Raw genomic sequence first — 17,441 nt, 5'->3', positions numbered from 1 at the left:
CTATCCAACACCTCTTGAATCTATTTTGTCTTCTCTGTGTGGATTTAGAAAAACAAATACTTTTATTTATTGGCACTGTTGGACGTCAACTGTACCTAAGGGGTGGGTGGCTATCCTAGCACCTGGTCTTGTCTGTTATGACCATGCAAAACCAGGGGAAAGACAGAGGTACTGCAGTCTCTAACTGTACACTAGTAAGAGGGTGCTACATGGTAGGGGTTTTATTACAGTGAATAGTGAATTTTGCAGTGAGTGTATGGAGGACGAAGATGACGATGGGGCCGGCTACGAGAGGCAGCAGGGCAAGGAGCGAGTCCCGAGCTCCGCCGCCTGGGCCCCGCCCCCTATTACACAGCGAGGCCGCTCCACTACACCTCACGTTCGACCCGGGTGGCTGAGCTGCAAGCTGGGCCGGTGGCAGGGAGGCGGAGCGGCGAGCTCTCGTTCCCTCTCAGCTCAGGTGCTCACGCTGCCCTTAATGAGAGGCAGCTGATGCTGATCTGGCTGGCAGCGTGAACCCCTTTTAAAGAGCTGAGAGGGAACAGAGAGAGGGAGAGACAGGGACGAGCAGCAGCAGCAAGAGCAACAAAGACTGAAGAGCTGAAAAGCTGTGAGGATAAAAGACTGAAAAGTCTAGCTGACTGAAGCCATTGAAAAGTGGCCCGCCAAGGTTTTGTGTTTTGTATTGTTTGTTGTATGAATCTGCACCAGTCCAGCACCATCCAAACACACAAGGTCAACAAATACCATGAACTGCACACAGTGACTATGTGGTGCATCAAGTACTGAAAGAGAAAATATAGTAACTAGCTAGTCATGACTAATGGGAGACTACATCAATATATTTAGCGTGCGTGAGAAAGAAAGAAATAGAATGAAGTCCGCTGAATGCATTTCCTGTTTGCTGAGGGAGCATTATGGTGTGATAGAGTCCAGTGACATCAGTCTTTCAGAAGACAGTAGTGTTGAAGAGTATAGGAGTGTAGGAGTGTATTACTACAAGGACTCAGTAAGGATGCAGGTTTGCTTTTATCTGTTGCTTGTGCTCCATGTTGCAAAAGGTGAGTGCGCCATTCTCTCTCCTGCTGATAATCTGTAACGTGTTGGCTTTGTTAAGGTGATAATGATGTGTTTTGATGTAATCTTTGATGAAGATACCTGGAGAGTATCATACTACTGTGCCTGTATCGGGATCTACGTCCGTTCCTTTCCATATACGTAAACACAGCATATCCATATATTTTTATTGGTTTTTTCATGAAACACATTTGATCAATTGTTTTGCTTCAGAATTGAATTTCTGCTTATTATTATTTTTCACCTTAAAGATGCCTGGTTGTCAAAAATGATAAGATGCACAGACACCAAACTTGGTAGGCAGGTACCAAATTCTACCTGCTATTTATACAACTGCAATGAAATCTAATCATCCCAAGGAGGTACTACATTAAGCGATTTTATATATTGGTTGATATCTCTGCTGTTATCTGGGCTAGAGTCATGAATCCTTGCATTCCCCCAAATGTAGTAGTACAAATTGTTTCAATTCCCACCCTATGCAACTTTCTTCCATTTTAAATTTCTCCAACTTTTTTGACACCTCCTCTGTGACCATTTCTCCATTTCACGCAAAAATATGATGTCACATCATACGATACAAGATTGTTCAAAGATTTTTGATCAGATAACCCAATCAGCTACTATAGGCCAATGAAATGTTAGGATGTCACCAGTATAGACCTAGTATCACAGGACGATACTAAGTCTATATAGTATCAACATGACGATATCCAATTTTCACAAATCTTGGTACATGTAGTCAACAAGACACTCAGAGGCCAAATACCCAGTTTTTGAAAGTTATTCACTAGGGGGTGGCATAACTAAAATGCTTATGTGACTCATCAGTGTTTAACATAGAAACGAGAAAGATTTGCTAAAGTTGCAAAATATCCTTAACTAATAGTTAAAATAACAATATTATATGATACAAAAAAATATTATGAGAAGAACCAAAAGCATTGGTACAGTGAAAAGCCACAGTGGAACAGTAAGGATATAACAATGACAGAGGAGTTGGAACATGCAGCCACTGTAGCTCTCAATGGATGTTGGTGATGGAAATGGGAAACTGCAACATTATTTTCTTGTTCACTCAATGTTTAAATGATTTAATGTTCAGCTATGAACTGTTCTGAAAATATTTATTTAGGGTCAAATTACAGTCAGTAAGTCAAATGTGCATTAGACTAATACCTGTAATCATGATTTTATATATATATGCAGTGGTGCTTGAAAGTTTGTGAACCATTTAGAATTTTCTATATTTCTGCTTAAATTTGACATAATATTTCATCAGATTTTCACACAAGTCCTAATAGTAGATCAAGAGAAATTTAACCGAACAGATGAGACAAAAATATTAGACTTGGTCATTTATTTATTGAGTAAAATTATCCAATATTACATAAGTAAAAAGTATGTGAACCTTGAGGTGAAATTAGTCAGATATTTTCAATCAGTGGGATGGCAATCAGGCATGAGTGATTATTTAAAAGACAGGGATCTGTCACAGTCTGATCTTCACAACACGTTTGTGGAAGTGTATCATGGCACGAACAAAGGAGGTTTCTGAGGACCTCAGAAGAAGAGTTGTTGATGCTTATCAGGCTGGAAAGTTTATAAAACCATCTCGAAAGAGTTTGGACTTCACCAAACACAGTCAGACAGATTGTGTCCAAATGGAGGAAATTCAAGACCATTGTTATGCTCCCCAGGAGTGGTCAACCAACAAAGATCACACTAAGAGAAAGGCGTGTCCGCGAGGTCACTAAGGAGCCCAGAGTAACTTCTAAGCAACTAAAGGCCTGTCTCACAGTGACTAATGTTAACCATGTCCACCATCAGGAGAACACTGAACAACAACGGTGTGCATGGCAGGGTTGCAAGGAAAAAGCTGCTGCTCTCCAAAAAGAACATTGCTGCCCGTCTGCAGTTTGCTAAAGATCACACAGACAAGCCAGAAGGCTATTGGAACAATGCTTTATGGACTGATGAGACCAAAATAGATCTTTTCGGTTTAAATGAGATGTGTTATGTTTGAAGAAAGGAAAACACCACATTCCAGCAAAAAACCTAATCCCATCTGCAAAACATGGTGGTGGTAGTATCATGGTTTGGGCCAGTTTTGCTGCATCTGGGCCAGCACAGCTTGCTGTCATTGATGGAACAATGAATTCTGAATCATATCAGCAAATTCTAAAGGAAAATGTCAGGACATCTGTCCGTGAGCTGAAACTCAAGGGAATGTGGGTCATGCAGCAAGGCAAAGGCCCTAAGTCATTCTACCAGAGAATGGTTAAAGCAGAATAATGTTAATGTTTTGGAAAGTCAAAGTCCTGACCTTAATCCTATAGAAATATTATGGAGGGACCCAAAGCAAGCAGTTCATGGGAGGAAACCCACCAACATAAATGTTGAAGCTGTTTTGTATGGAGGAATGAGCTAAAATTCCACAAAGGCGATGTGCAGGACTAACGAACAGTTACAGGAAATGTTTGGTTGCAGTTATTGCTGCACAAGGGGGTCACACCATATACTGAAAGCAAAGGGTCACATACTTTCGCCACTCACAGATACGTAATATTAGATCATTTTTCTCAATATATAAATGACCAAGTGCAATATTTGTGTCTCTCTGGTTCTCTTTATCTAGTAATGGGACTTTTTTAAATCAAATTTATGCAGAAATGTAGAAAATTCTGAAGGGTTCACAAACTTTAAAGCACCACTGTATTTTTAATATTTTGAGAGATAGGGCAGAACACTGATGTTGTTCATGTGAGCTCAAAGATCTCGGACTCACTGTTACAGCAATGCAAACCCAAACTACACCAGTAAACTGTATTTGTTGACCTTGTGTGTTTGGCTGGTGCTGGACTGGTGCAGATTAATAGTACACTCCCTTTTTGTCCCAGGACTACATCACTGAGCCAAACATAATCCTATAATTATCCCTCCACTCATTTTTTCTGCAAACCTCCCACATTTTGCATGGCCCTCCCTCAAATGCATATGCATGAGGAGGCGGTGCATGCCTATGTGTTACGGTGCACATGGCGCATAAACGTCGACCTTAGGCTAATGCGCCAGTTTCATACATAACAGGAATGTGTCTGATCTGCTTTTTAAGACTGAAGCAATAGACTTGAAGTACATCCGGCCCTGAATGTGGATTGTAGACAGAAATAATGTGACTATTGCAGCAAATAACTACGCTGCATCAAGAGATGAAAGAGAGGAAACAGGAAGTAGCAAACTGACAGGATGCTCCCACTATATTTGGCGTCAGTGAGCAACAGAGAGACAAACATATGACCTTATTTCAACACAGTTCCTATCTGAGACATCCACATTAGTGGTCCAGTGAAGTCCGGCTGAGAGAGATGCAGAATTTAGTTGCGTGCTGATTGTGTCAGGAAGATTGTGTATGTGTAGTATTTATGTAGTAGAAAGATCATTCAATAGATCAGGTGTAGGAGTGATTGCATCTGCGTTTGTGCTGTCTCTGTATGTAGCGAGGAGGTTGTGGATCTCAGGAAGAATGCAGGTTTGGTGTTATCTGCTGCTTGTGCTCCATCTGGCTGAAGGTCAGTGTGCCGTTTTCTCTCTTACTGTAGACACTCCAGTACACGGTACCATTTAAAGCTTCATTCAAGATCATACAGTAATCTTACTGGTAGTGTGGAAATGTAAGGGTACGCACTTACTGAAATTACATGGTTGTGTTCATTGGTTGCCGTCAAAGCTACTTCAAAACCTACCTGACCCAAGTGATCATTCTGGTAGCTGATTATCATCACTTTTAGAACTGTTTCCCGACTCAAAATGAAGTTTCTCTATAGTATAATAACACAAAGTTATTGCAGGTATCGATTACTATACTGTGTTTAAGTCAGTGTTTCTCAACCCTGGTCCTGTACGCCCACTGCCCTCCATTTTTTAGTGTTCACCCTGCTCCCAACATACCTGGTCCAACTAATCAGCTCAACAACCCATTACTGAGTTGAAGTGGGTGTGTTAAAGCAGGAAAAGCACTAAAAGGTGCAGGACAGTGGGCCTCCAGGACCAGGGTTGAGAAACACTGGTCTAACTAACATTTAGAATGCTTTTAAGAAACTGGGCTTACCAGCAATGATGGTGAAGGTCATTAACTGTAGTGCTTCTGCAGGCTGCACACTGAAAGACAGTCGGCAGACAAAAAGGATAACCGCATACACGCGAGAGTCAGTACTGCTGCCCTGCTACTGCACTGACCTGCGGACCACACCAGAGAGACTCATCTGGAAGAAACTCAACAAATACACACATGCATGGGAAGAGATATCCAGTGAGAGTGGTCAGTACCCAAACAGAGTTCAGCTGGTTAATGGTCACTCTCCAGGAAATCTCTCTCTACTCATATCACACCTGACGGAAGAGGATGGAGGAGAGTACACATGTGATGTCAATGGGAGGGAATACATCTTCATCAGTCTCGCTGTTGAAGGTAAAACAGATCCACACGCATTGTGCAGTGATGATATCAGAACGACCTTTAAAGCTTTAAAGGTGAACATTACGAATGCATTTCTGTGGCTTTGCAATAGTGCTGGATTTAAGTCTTATGATACTAGATTTTTGTGTAATGATAAAAAATTGGTGAAATAATTGTGTTATATTGCTTAGTTTCATTAAATGAAACTTCATGCTTAAGATCGAGTAGTACATTGCTTTTTATACTCAACATGTGAATGTTGATTCTAATAGACATTAGCTTGATATGCTGGCTGGGCCTACCGGTAGCATGATGCATTAATTAACCTTGGGCCAGATTTGCTAACATTAGCACTGTGGAATTAGCAATTTTGTAAAAGATGGATTAGGGCTTCAAAAGTAGGCCAAGCTATTTGGAAAAGTTGCTGTCACTGATGTCAGAATAAAAACAGTGGTTTGCAAACAATTATTATTGTATAACTGTTTATTTTGAGATTTTCTCATATGTTATGTCCATCATGGATCTCTGGCTCACTGTTACGGCAATGCAAACCCAAACTACACCAGTGCTGCATAGTAAACTGTATGCGGTTTGGTTTGTTTGTGGACCATGTGTGCTTTTACCCATGCTTTGTTCAAACCTCCAGCATTTTCCACAGCCCTCCCTCAGATGCATACGCATGGCGAAGAAAAGTGCACTTATATTTAACCATGCACAGAGCACATAAACCTTTACCAGCACCAGTTTCACACATAACATATAGGCAGAATGTGTCTGATTTGCTCTTAAGACTGGAGCAAAAGGCTTAGTACAGCAGGCCCTAAATGTAAATTGTATAGAGAAATATTTTTTAAAAAAGATGAAAGAAGAAGTAGCAAGTACCAGCTCACAAGATGCTATCTCAAACCTTTATTTGGTGTGGGTGAGGGGCAGAGACAAAAATGCCTGTTCTTCTGAGCACCACTGCTATTAGAGGTGCCCGCAAGAGGATGTGGTAGATTCCCGTCAAGTCCTGCTGAGAGAGATCCAGGAATAGACTTTAGATTTGAAGAGTTCTGCAGAAGTAAAGAGGTAGCACAAGTGTAGGTGATAGATTAATCAGTAAAGTGGTTGTATCTGCAGTAGTGCTATTGCAGTGTGTAGTGAGGAGGTTCTAAAACTCAGGTTTGCAGGTTTAGTTTTAGCTGCTGCTTGTGCAGCATGTTGCTGAAGGTGAGTGCGCCATTCTGTCTTACTGTAGATATCCCATAGCATTGCCACTTAAAGCATAATTCAAAATCCATACTGTAATCAAATTGTCTTCACTCAGAACTGTTCATCTGCTCAAAATTACGTTTTTCTACAGTATCACAATGAAATAGTCATTGCAAGTGCCACTTACTAAAAGCAGGCAAAGAGTAGCTTTTTTAGGGGCAATTCAAAACTCAGTCATTACAGGCAGTGGTCAGAAAACAGGCAGATATCACAGCCAAATCCATAATAAGAAATCCAGAAAAACAACACTCAGGTCAACACAGAAACAAACTAACAAAGAAACTCTGCTCAGCACTCCGGAAAAGAGCGCAGCCTTTGCAAACCGGACGGCTAAATTAAGGGATCTATATAAGTTATCTAGTGTCTATGAAATGAGTCACAGGTGACAGTTATGAGAGGTGGGGCCAAAGCTGAGTAGAGACCACATAAAATAAGACAGTCTATGCTCTGAATCTCCTGAGGGGGAAGCAGGGGAGAACTGGAGTGAAGCAATGCGTAACTCGCCAGGTCCAAATGGATTCTCCCCAGAGGGAGGAGACATTGAGACAGAAAAACCCCTTAAAGTTGCTTGAGTGCAAGACCAAGGGAGGAACTGGACAGTGAGAAGCCACAGCCATTATAGGAATGACAGGCAACTAGTCAGAGTGAGGGCCAGGAAAAGAGTCTGGGTCAAGGTGAGGGCCAGCCCTAGACCCAGCAGAGGGGATTAGCTAAGTGGCATTGACCTGGCACTGAAGGAGCAGCTTTGGGATCTGGTGCTGCAGGAGCAGTTCTAAAAAGCCAGTGCTGGAACAGCTATGGGAGCAGATACCAGAGGATCAACTCCAGAAGCCAGGGCAGGAGAAGTAATCATAATAGCTTCCACTGGAAAAGGACAGGGAGCTGGCACTGGAGGAGCAGCTTGGGAAGTCAGCACTGGAACGGGACTGGGAGCTGGCACAGAAGCTGCACATGAACCAGCACTGGAGGAGCAGCTTGGGAAGCTAGCACTAGAAAAGGATGGGGAGCCAGCACAGGAGCTGCACATGGACCAGCACTAGATATGTCAAATGTGTCCAAAGAACATTTGGATGCTTTTTTAAAAAAAACTAGGCTTAGACTGGTCAAGCATGTCTTACTATAACTATGTCGGTAACACTTTCTATGAATGTCACCTTTGTAAGCATCTATAAACACATTCATAAGATGTTATTATGCATTCATAAGGCATTATAAACATGGCTATAATTATTTATAATAATGCATTACACGTTACAGCCATGCTTATAATGCATTATGAATTGTTAACATAATACATTATAAGTACTGATCATAACAAATTATAAGAGCTCATAAGTCGTATTTGTCCGCTCTAAGTAAAGTGAAGCGTACTGTACTAAAGCCTCCTCCAGTGTTAAGAGTGAGGCTTCAAGTTGAAGTATTTACTGAAGGATTTACTGAAACACTAAAACATTCACAGTAAAGCACATTACAGGCTTCAAATGTCAGAGTTTAAACTAGTGCTGCCATCAGTGTTTTACCCAATGTGGGAAAGGTAATGTTCACCACCGTTAGCTTGGTATTTGTTTTTACTTTGCAGTCTCCAAGCTGGGACTGACTTCTTTGGCACTGACAGTATAACATGTTATCAACACTACTTATAATGCATAATATTAACAATTCATAATGTATAATAAACATGGCTATAAAGTGTAATCCAGTGTAATTCATTTTTATAAAGTTTATAATCATGTTTATAGTGCCGTATGAAGGCATTATAACACGTTATAAATGTGTTTATAGATGCTTACGAACATGACATTCATAGAAAGTGTTACCACTATGTCTTTAAAATAAAACCCTCTGCTTGAACAAGCAATGATCATGAAGGTCATTAACTGGTGTATTTCTACAGGCTGCACACTGAAAGAAAGTCGGCACACAAAAGAGATTACTGCATACACACGAGAGTCAGTACTGCTGCCCTGCTACTGCACTGACCTGCAGACCACACCAGAGAGACTCATCTGGAAGAAACTCAACCCAAACTCACATGAATGGGAAGAGATATCCAGTGAGAGCGGTCAGTACAGGAACAGAGTTCAGCTGTTTAATGGTCACTCTCCAGGAAATCTCTCTCTACTCATATCAAACCTGACAGAAGAGGATGGAGGAGATTACACCTGTGATGTTAAACAGAGTGAATACATCCTCATCAGACTCACTGTAAAAGGTAAAGCTCTTATTCGATCTATATGCATAGTGCAGTGATAATCTCATAAATAGATACATGATAGAAACAACTTTGTTAGGTGAACATTACAAATGGATTAGTTCTCTATCTTTGCAGTAATGCTGGAATTAAGTCTAATTATACTAGATTCTTTAACAATGACACTGTTGAAATAAATGTTTTAGTTCTGTAAAATGAAACTTTAATAGTGAATCAATCCTCAATCCTGATGTGTTTATACCTAAATGTGTTTCTGCAGGCTGCACTCTGGTAAACAGTGACAAAACATTGCTGATCACAGCAGATACAGGGGGGTCAGTACTGCTGCCCTGTTCCTGCACTGACCTATACACCACACCTAAGATATCCACCTGGAACAAATACAACATAAATGGAAAGGCATGGGAAGTGATATCCAGTGAGAGTGATCAGTACAGAGACAGAGTTCAGCTGGTTAATGGTCACTCTCCAGGAAACCTCTCTCTACTCATATCACACCTGACTAAAGAGGACGGAGGAAGTTACAGGTGTGATGCTAAGAAAAATGGATTCACAGACATCAGACTCACTGTTGAAGGTAAAGCACTGCTCTGTTTTCATAGTGCAGTGTGTGGTGAATCAGCTGTTGTTGGTCTTACATGACAAATGCTCCAAGAACATCTTCAGTAAGGTTTCTCTTGTGAAGGCATGTATTAGTTTTGTGTAGATAATTAATGTATAAGTATATAATGTTCTGGAATCTTTACATGATAATTTCATTATCAGTGTATGGTCTGGAATTCTGTTTGGGAATGTTTCAGCCTACTTCCCTCTCACAGCGGTTCACAAATCTTGTTTACCATGTTTGTTAGTTTAGTCTCCACTATTGCTCTGCGATACCATAATAGTGTTCACATGTGTCTTATTCAGTCCTACAGTTATGTGTTTGTACAAATGGCCATTGATTTATTGGTTGTTTGGTGAAGTTTTTCCTTGGAATTCTGAGACATATTCCATGTTGGGTAATTCTTATTTCCATTGAGTTCTCTGTAGTTTAAAGAATAGATGTCTTTTGTCTTTTTTTTCTACACAGGTAAAAAGAAGTTTCTTCAAGGGTTCTTTAGTAATGCACTTTGCAACCACCTGGGACACCATAGCAACCACCATAGCAACCACCTGGTGAAATTGTGTTTGCATGTGTGTTCTTTCTTTTAGCCTCCAGAAAAAACGTAAAGTGATCCTCCATTCTTTACCACCCCTTATCAATCTAGCTTACTGCCTGAATTTTATAGCACCAACACAGCATCGTTCTCCATAGTGTTTTACTGGTAGGGCCCACTACTGTGGTTTGTCCCCTCTGGAGTATGTATGAACATAATGCTTGACTGTGTTGAGGTGTGGTGGGTGGTGGTGAGGCAAGTAGCCTACATAGCATTCATCACAGATACTATCATAATCTTCTCTCTGTCCAGAGGCTTCAGCACCTAAACCTACTCCAACGCTTGATGAGAACATTCATCTGAAAACTTCAGCTGAACCTTCCACCACAACGTCTTCTCAGAACGGTAACAGCAAACTCCAATCACAGACATCAGATCACTGACGTTTTCTTATTCATCAATCTTTCCATCTTAGCCTTATTAGCCATGTTTGTTAGCTTGCATCTCCACTCTTGCTCTGCCCTACCATCATTGTGTTCTGCTGTTTCTTATTAGAAACAAGGACTCCAGCACCAACACCTACTTTGGGTTTGCCCTACTATCATTGTGTTTACCTGTTTCTTATTAGTTCTATACTCATGTGTTTGCTAGATGTTACCCTGTTTTTATAGCACCATCACAGCATCGTTCTCCATAGTGTTCTACTGAGGTTTTTCCCTTCTTGAGTATATAAAAAATGCTCGACTATGTTGAAGTGTGGTGCATGGTGGTGAGGCAGTTAGCCTACACAGCACTCATCATGGATACTATCAAAATCTTCTCTTTCCAGAGACTCCATCACCTAAACCTACTCCAGCACTTGACAGGAACACTCATCTGAAAACCTCAGCTGAAACTTCAACCACAATTTCTTCTCAGAAAGGTAACCGCAAACTCCATTCACAGACATCAGAATGTTAAATTAGATTTCACTGACGCTTTCTTATTCAACAATTTTATCTTTGGTGTATCTATGTGATCAAACTCATCTGGGATGAGTGCATGGAAATTAGACTGTAAATATTAGTCCCTTAAAATCCCTGTCTTAATACATATTATTACATATATTAGTTAATAGAAGTGTGTTCTAAAACTCTGGGCCTTGGTCATGCAAGGGGTTAACAACCTGGAAAAATGCTTGATTTGTGGTTATTGAATCAAAACTATTATCAATACCATCTATAATAGCAATGATAAGAATAAAAATAAGAAATAACAGTAATTCTAAATAACAGTAAGTCTGTGCACATGGCAGTCCAGTACAAAAGTGGATGTACTTACTTTACCTGCACATACATAAATAAATGCAAGTTTTGATTATTTCACATTTTAATTTTTTTGCAGCAGTCATAATTTCAGCACTATGAAGTTTAGTCAGTAGGGGGAGCAGTGCACTCAGTGCTTGACCTCGAACTTCATCCTCCTCCAAAGTGTTGAACTGGCAGGGCCCACTACCGAGCGGTGTGATCCACTACACCTCATGTGGTTCTGAAAAAAAATGTTTGTCCATTCTGATTCCCCTGCTGCATTAGTGCTGACTGTGTTGAGGTGGGGTTGGTGGTGGGGCAGCCAGTCTATACACTCATCATGGACACTATCAAAACCCTCTCTCTTTCCAGAAACTCCAGTGTTTGATTGGAAAATTAATCTGAACACTTCAGCTGAACCTTCCACCACAGTTTCTTCTCAAAAAGGTCACAGCAAACTACATGCACAGACCTCTGATCGACAAAAAAGAGGAACATGCAAATTTCACCAAAGTTTTCTTATACATTAGTTTCATCTTGTTGTGTATGTAAAGTTTGGTCAGTAGGGGGGAGCAGTGTGATGAATAAGGGCCAATGTGACAACTGCGTCTAAGTAACATTGGAATGCTTTAAGAAACCAGGATTAGGCTGGTCAAACAAGTCTTATTAAAACTATGCCTTTATAGTAAAATTTTGTTTCTGTTTAAATAACCATATTAGCATGATAATAAAGGTCAATAAAGGTTTGTTCCTGCAGGCTGCACACTGAAAAACCCTGGAGATAAAAAATATATTACTGCCCACAAACATGGGTCAGTACTGCTGCCCTGCCAATGTTTTGACCCACACACGTCACCAGAGAGACTCATCTGGAAGAAACTCAACCCAAACAGAAAGACATGGGAAGTGATATCCAGTGAGACTGGTCAGTACAGAAACAGAGTTCAGCTGGTTAATGGTCACTCTCCAGGAAATCACTCTCTACTCATATCACACCTGACTAAAGCAGGATAGAGGAGTGTACAGGTGTAATGTTAAAGGGAAAGAACACATCTTTATCAGACTCATTGTTGAAGGTAAAACTTATTTGATTCACATGTACTGTTGATTTTAATTACACACTATTTTTCAAACACAATAATGGCATCAGTCCTCCAAAGTGTTGTAGGTCCCCCTGAGGTGTCCCTCTGGTAAAGAGCACAGCTCCGCTACTGCAGACATGTATCTAAAAATATATATCTCACCTCGCTTTGCTGCATTAGTGCTGACTGTGTTAAGGTGAGGTGGGTGATGGGGCAGCTAGTCTACACAGCACTCATCACAGGTACTATCAAAATCTTCTCTTTTTCCAGAGGCTCCAGCACCAAAACCTACTCCAACACTTGATAGGAACATTCAAACTTCAGTCGAACCTACTGCAACAATTTCCTCTCAGACCGGTAACAGCACACTCCATTCACAGACACCAGTTCTCCATATTACCATTTGAAGCCTATGTAAATGGTGTAAATGTTACTTTCCAACTAAACCATTTGAGATATTTGTGATAAGGGTCACAAAGGATGATCTTAATTTTTAATGATCAGATAATTACTTCTACTGTCTTCCGATGGTCTTTTTGCTATGATACTTTTAGGAAATTCACCCTGACCAATGCTAGTGGTGCTGAACCTGCACAGTCTCTGCCCTTCGTCCCCTTTGCCTTGGTGACTGTGATCATTCTCCACATTATAGTAGCTGTGGTTTATCACACCAAGAGAAACACAGGTACAAACTACACAACCATTGCTGTCTCACTGCTTGTCTTGTGTGAATGCATTGATTGTTTTATTTGCCTTATTATCAAAGTGTGCAGGAACTGAATGTTTCTTGTTCATCTTAACCACCAAAAGTGCCAGATGCTGCCATGATTTACTACAACAGCGCTGATGAAGCAGTGAGCCTGTAGCAGAGAAGAAAAATAACAGACATCAACAGACCAGCTACTGACAACACATCTGAATTAGTGACCAGCTACAGGCCGGCTATTGACTTCTACACTAGATCACCAGACTAGCAGCTGATCTACAAATTTTACAAATAGACCAGTGACTGATCATAACATTTGGAAAGATATACCAGCTTCACAGCTGCAAATGTGATAAGCAAACCAGCTACTGACCAACACACTTGATTAAAAGGGCTGAACTTCTGGCAAAACTTAATAATAAACTTAAACTTAACTTAATAAACTTAACTTAAAATAGTAAACCCCCAAAAGATTTACAACTCTTTACAAATGGTATTTTTGTATAAGTGTTCATACATCCATGTGCTGAGTAGAATAGTATTAAAATATATTTTTTACAAATATTCAATTTTGTATCATAAAATACACAATATAATTGTAACTTTTGTAGTTCCTTCTGTTTTTTGTCATTGTTGTTTTGCTGCTATCTATGCTGAATATTGTGTCCCGTTGTTTATAATACCAGTTTTTTTCCCAAAATTTAAAACTGTGTTTTGTAACTAATATTTTGTCACATCTGCCATCACCAGTTTCTCTCCATGCCAGCAGAGGTCGCACTTACCAGAATACTGAGCCTCTAACTGGCACCTGTTCTTAATTGGATGCCATTTTTAAGGTATTAAGAGAGATTCAGGTTCACGTTCTTTGTGAAGTCTTGACCCTGCCAAGACATTAATTACACAAATTAATGCCTCTATTAATTGCACAATAAACCTGCACTTGATTCCAAACTTCTGTTTTGGAGTGGTTCATCTCTCTCACACATATCGCTGCTGTCGGAACAAAACCTTGTATCTCTATTTTCGTCGTTTTTCAGTTTTTGACATGATCTGTAAAAGCCTGATGCCCTTTACATTGTGTGTACATTTCATGATGAATGGATCAAAATAAATGGCCCCAAATGACTTGGAAAAAAAGTCTGGTTCCATTGACTTACATTGAAAGTAAAGAAGGTTTTTCCCTTCACCTGTAAAGTCATCATTGTGGAGATATGAGGTTTTGTTCCGACAACATGCTCAATGTAGTACTTGCTATGCTGCCATCATGGTGCAACCCAACCCTCAGGTAATTCATAAGATATAAACAATTCTATGACCACCAACAAAGGTAGCTAGACAGGATCAGGGCTGCCAATATGTTAAACTCAGACAATAATCAGAAACTGTGCACTAAAATTGCAGTTAAGTGTTATATTTAAGCTTGTTCCCTGTAAATAATGTGTTGACTTATTTTCAATTAGAACATCAACAAGACTTGCATTTTGCAAGGGATCTTTAAACTTTTGCTCATGACTGTATACTAATTTTTCTTACTTGTCATTATTTTATAGGTGATCTAACAGCTCACACAGGTACTGAGCAAAAAAAGACCTCTGGGAAAATGATTTGTAAAGCCATTAAATGTGGTCATTGAGCATTTATTCTTTTGAAAACTAACACTTAAATTAGTCCAACTATGCTGTAAACTGGGTGTTCATAATCTTACATGTTGGCAGCAGTATATCGCTGCTGTCGGAAGAAAACCTCGTATCTCCAAAATGGTAACTTTACAGGAGAAAGAATAAACATACTTTACTTTCAATGTAAGTCAATGGAACCAGACTTCTTTTGAAGTCATTTTGGTCCATTTCTTTTGGTCCTGTCACGTATTCGGCCAGCCAGCCTCCAAACTACAATTCCCAGAATCCTCCGCTTCATCACATGACACCAGGAAGAGCAGCAGCAACCAATCGCCGCTCTAGCTCTCCGGAATACTGATCACTCTCACCTGTGTGTTTGTCATGTGATCTGTTTAGTTTAGTATATTAGCCCGGGCTTAGCATAGGACCTTTGCGAGGTATTGTTTTCTTGAAAACTACTGAGCGTTCATTCTGGTTTTTTGATCTCCCCTGTTATGACCTTGTGTTTCTGGATTGGTTTCTTGGATTTTCGGATTTGCCCCTTTGTACTGTTGCCTGGTTGGATTGATATCTGGTTTTGGACTTTTGCCTGTACTCTGGACTTTGATCTGCCTAGCCCTGTTGTGTTTGATCGCTTTCAGTGTATTTTGTTGTGCCTGTGTACCAATGACAATAACTCTAGTAAAGCATCATCACTTTTTTACATCTGCGAGCGTCTGCTCTCTGGTCGCACGTTACAGGTCCATTCATCCTGAAATTTATACACAATGTAAATGGCAACAGGCATTTTCAAATTATGTTAAAAACTGAAAAACAATAAAAATGGAGATACAAGGTTTTCTTCCGACAGCAGTGATATGTTGGCTATATGTTTGTAAGCAGTGTCCTCACCAAACACAAATCTGATGTGGTTTGTCCTGCCCACGCTTTAACAAAACTGCGCCCCCAACTGTCTCCTTCTCTCTGTTCAAATCAGAGAAATATCCTGAGAGAAAGCTAATGATGAACAAAAGCTAGTATAACTGATCTAGTAAGAATGTCCATTCATCTATTCGTGACAGTTTTCTAGATATACAGCTGTCAGTACTGTATGCCCAGTATACTCAGCAGCTCAGCAAATCCTTTTTATTAGACTGTTTTCTGATAGATGTTTCATGTTGGTCAATCATTTGTGTCGCTGATGTTTTTTCTATATGATCCAGATAAACACAGTTGACATATTGATGATACATACTGAGGTAGTAATGTGTTTCAATGAAATGAATGATATTATGAAACGTGCATCATGTGTTGAAAGAGAAGATAGAGGAAGTAGCATCGGACAGCTAACAGGGTGCTGCCACATTGCTATATTTGGAAAGGGTGGGTGACAAAGCGAGAGAAAGAGATGAGCCCATCTCACCACATTTCCTCTTTGAGGTGTCCACTTTAGGGTGTGGTAGAGTCCAGTGAAGTCCTGCTTAGAGAGTCAGAAGTTTTGGTTGTGTTTGGTTGTGTTTGTGGTATCTGTAGTATATGTGTAGTTGACAGATCGTTCAGTAGAGCAGGTGTATCGGTGGTCCTATCTGCAGTCATATATCTGGGGGTCCTGGAACTCAGGAAGTATGCAGGTTTGTTTTTATCTGCTGCTTGTGCTCCATGTCGCTAAAGGTGAGTGTGCCATTATCTCTTATACTGTAGATCCACCAACATATAACATAGTTCTGATAATAGTGCTGGTCATTAACCCGGACTGTTTCTACAGGCTGCACACTGAAAGACTTTGGACAGCAAGAAGAAATGACTGCATACACAGGAGGGTCAGTACTGCTGCCCTGCTACTGCACTGACCTACATACCAAACCTGAGAGATTCACCTGGGAACGATACAACACAAACAGAGACACATGGGAAAATATACTGAGTAAGAGTGGTCAGTACAGAAACAGAGTTCAGCTGGTTAATGGTCACTCTCCAGGAAATCTCTCTCTACTCATATCACACCTGACTGAAGAGGATGGAGGAGATTACAGATGTTATAAAGAAGGGACACTTCTTCATCAAACTGACTCTTAAAGGTAAAACATTACAAATGCATTAGTCCTCTGGCAGTAGTACTGGAATAAAGCATAATAATAATAATAATAATAATAATAATAATAAGTATTATTATTATTATCATTATTATTATTATCATTATCTTGAATCTGTGAGTTCAAGCATGATTTGACACAATGAGGCCTTCTGCAATTTGCCATAAATGATGAACAGTTGTCTTGTAACATCATATCTGCTATAGTTTACATGTATGGAACATATTGTAACATGCAAAAGAGTTTTCACAAAAAGCCCAAAAATATGACATATATCAGTCTCAGATATAGTTGTGTCTGTAATGTTGTTTGTGTCTCAGACTTTAACCTGTTGATATGCATACAATCAAGAATCCCAGTGCGCCCATCGGGGGCCATTTTATATTGTTAATGTGTAATTACTCAGTTATTTGCTATACTTAATGTAAAGTGGAAAAGAGAAAGATGATGTAGTCTAAACATAGTTCCTCTTTGACGTGCCAGTGATTGAGTGTGGAAGAGTCCAGTAAAGTCCTGCTGAGAGAGGCAGAAGATT

General features: G+C 40.1%; 1 protein-coding gene across 1 annotated transcript; it reads left to right on the top strand.

The window, feature by feature from the left end:
* The first annotated feature begins 256 nt into the window (after positions 1 to 256).
* Positions 257 to 13,375, top strand: LOC118816073 (junctional adhesion molecule-like). Its single transcript, XM_036582582.1, has 5 exons — positions 257 to 443; positions 8,685 to 9,002; positions 9,262 to 9,589; positions 13,088 to 13,194; positions 13,320 to 13,375. Exons 1-5 carry the CDS (start codon positions 257 to 259, stop codon positions 13,373 to 13,375), a joined length of 996 nt encoding a protein of 331 aa, XP_036438475.1.
* The last annotated feature ends 4,066 nt before the right edge of the window (positions 13,376 to 17,441 follow it).

This window comes from Colossoma macropomum, unplaced genomic scaffold (assembly GCF_904425465.1).
Source record: "Colossoma macropomum unplaced genomic scaffold, Colossoma_macropomum, whole genome shotgun sequence".
NCBI classification, from domain to species: Eukaryota; Metazoa; Chordata; class Actinopteri; order Characiformes; family Serrasalmidae; genus Colossoma; species Colossoma macropomum.
This window is presented reverse-complemented; position numbering and strand designations above follow the sequence as displayed.

Bases quoted from the DNA above. Each gene is read 5' to 3' on its own strand.
- LOC118816073 (XM_036582582.1), top strand. From the start codon at position 257: ATGGAGGACGAAGATGACGATGGGGCCGGCTACGAGAGGCAGCAGGGC. The intron at 444-8,684 runs GTTCCCTCTCAG...GTATTTCTACAG, and splicing joins AGGCGGAGCGGCGAGCTCTC to GCTGCACACTGAAAGAAAGT. The intron at 9,003-9,261 runs GTAAAGCTCTTA...GTGTTTCTGCAG, and splicing joins CATCAGACTCACTGTAAAAG to GCTGCACTCTGGTAAACAGT.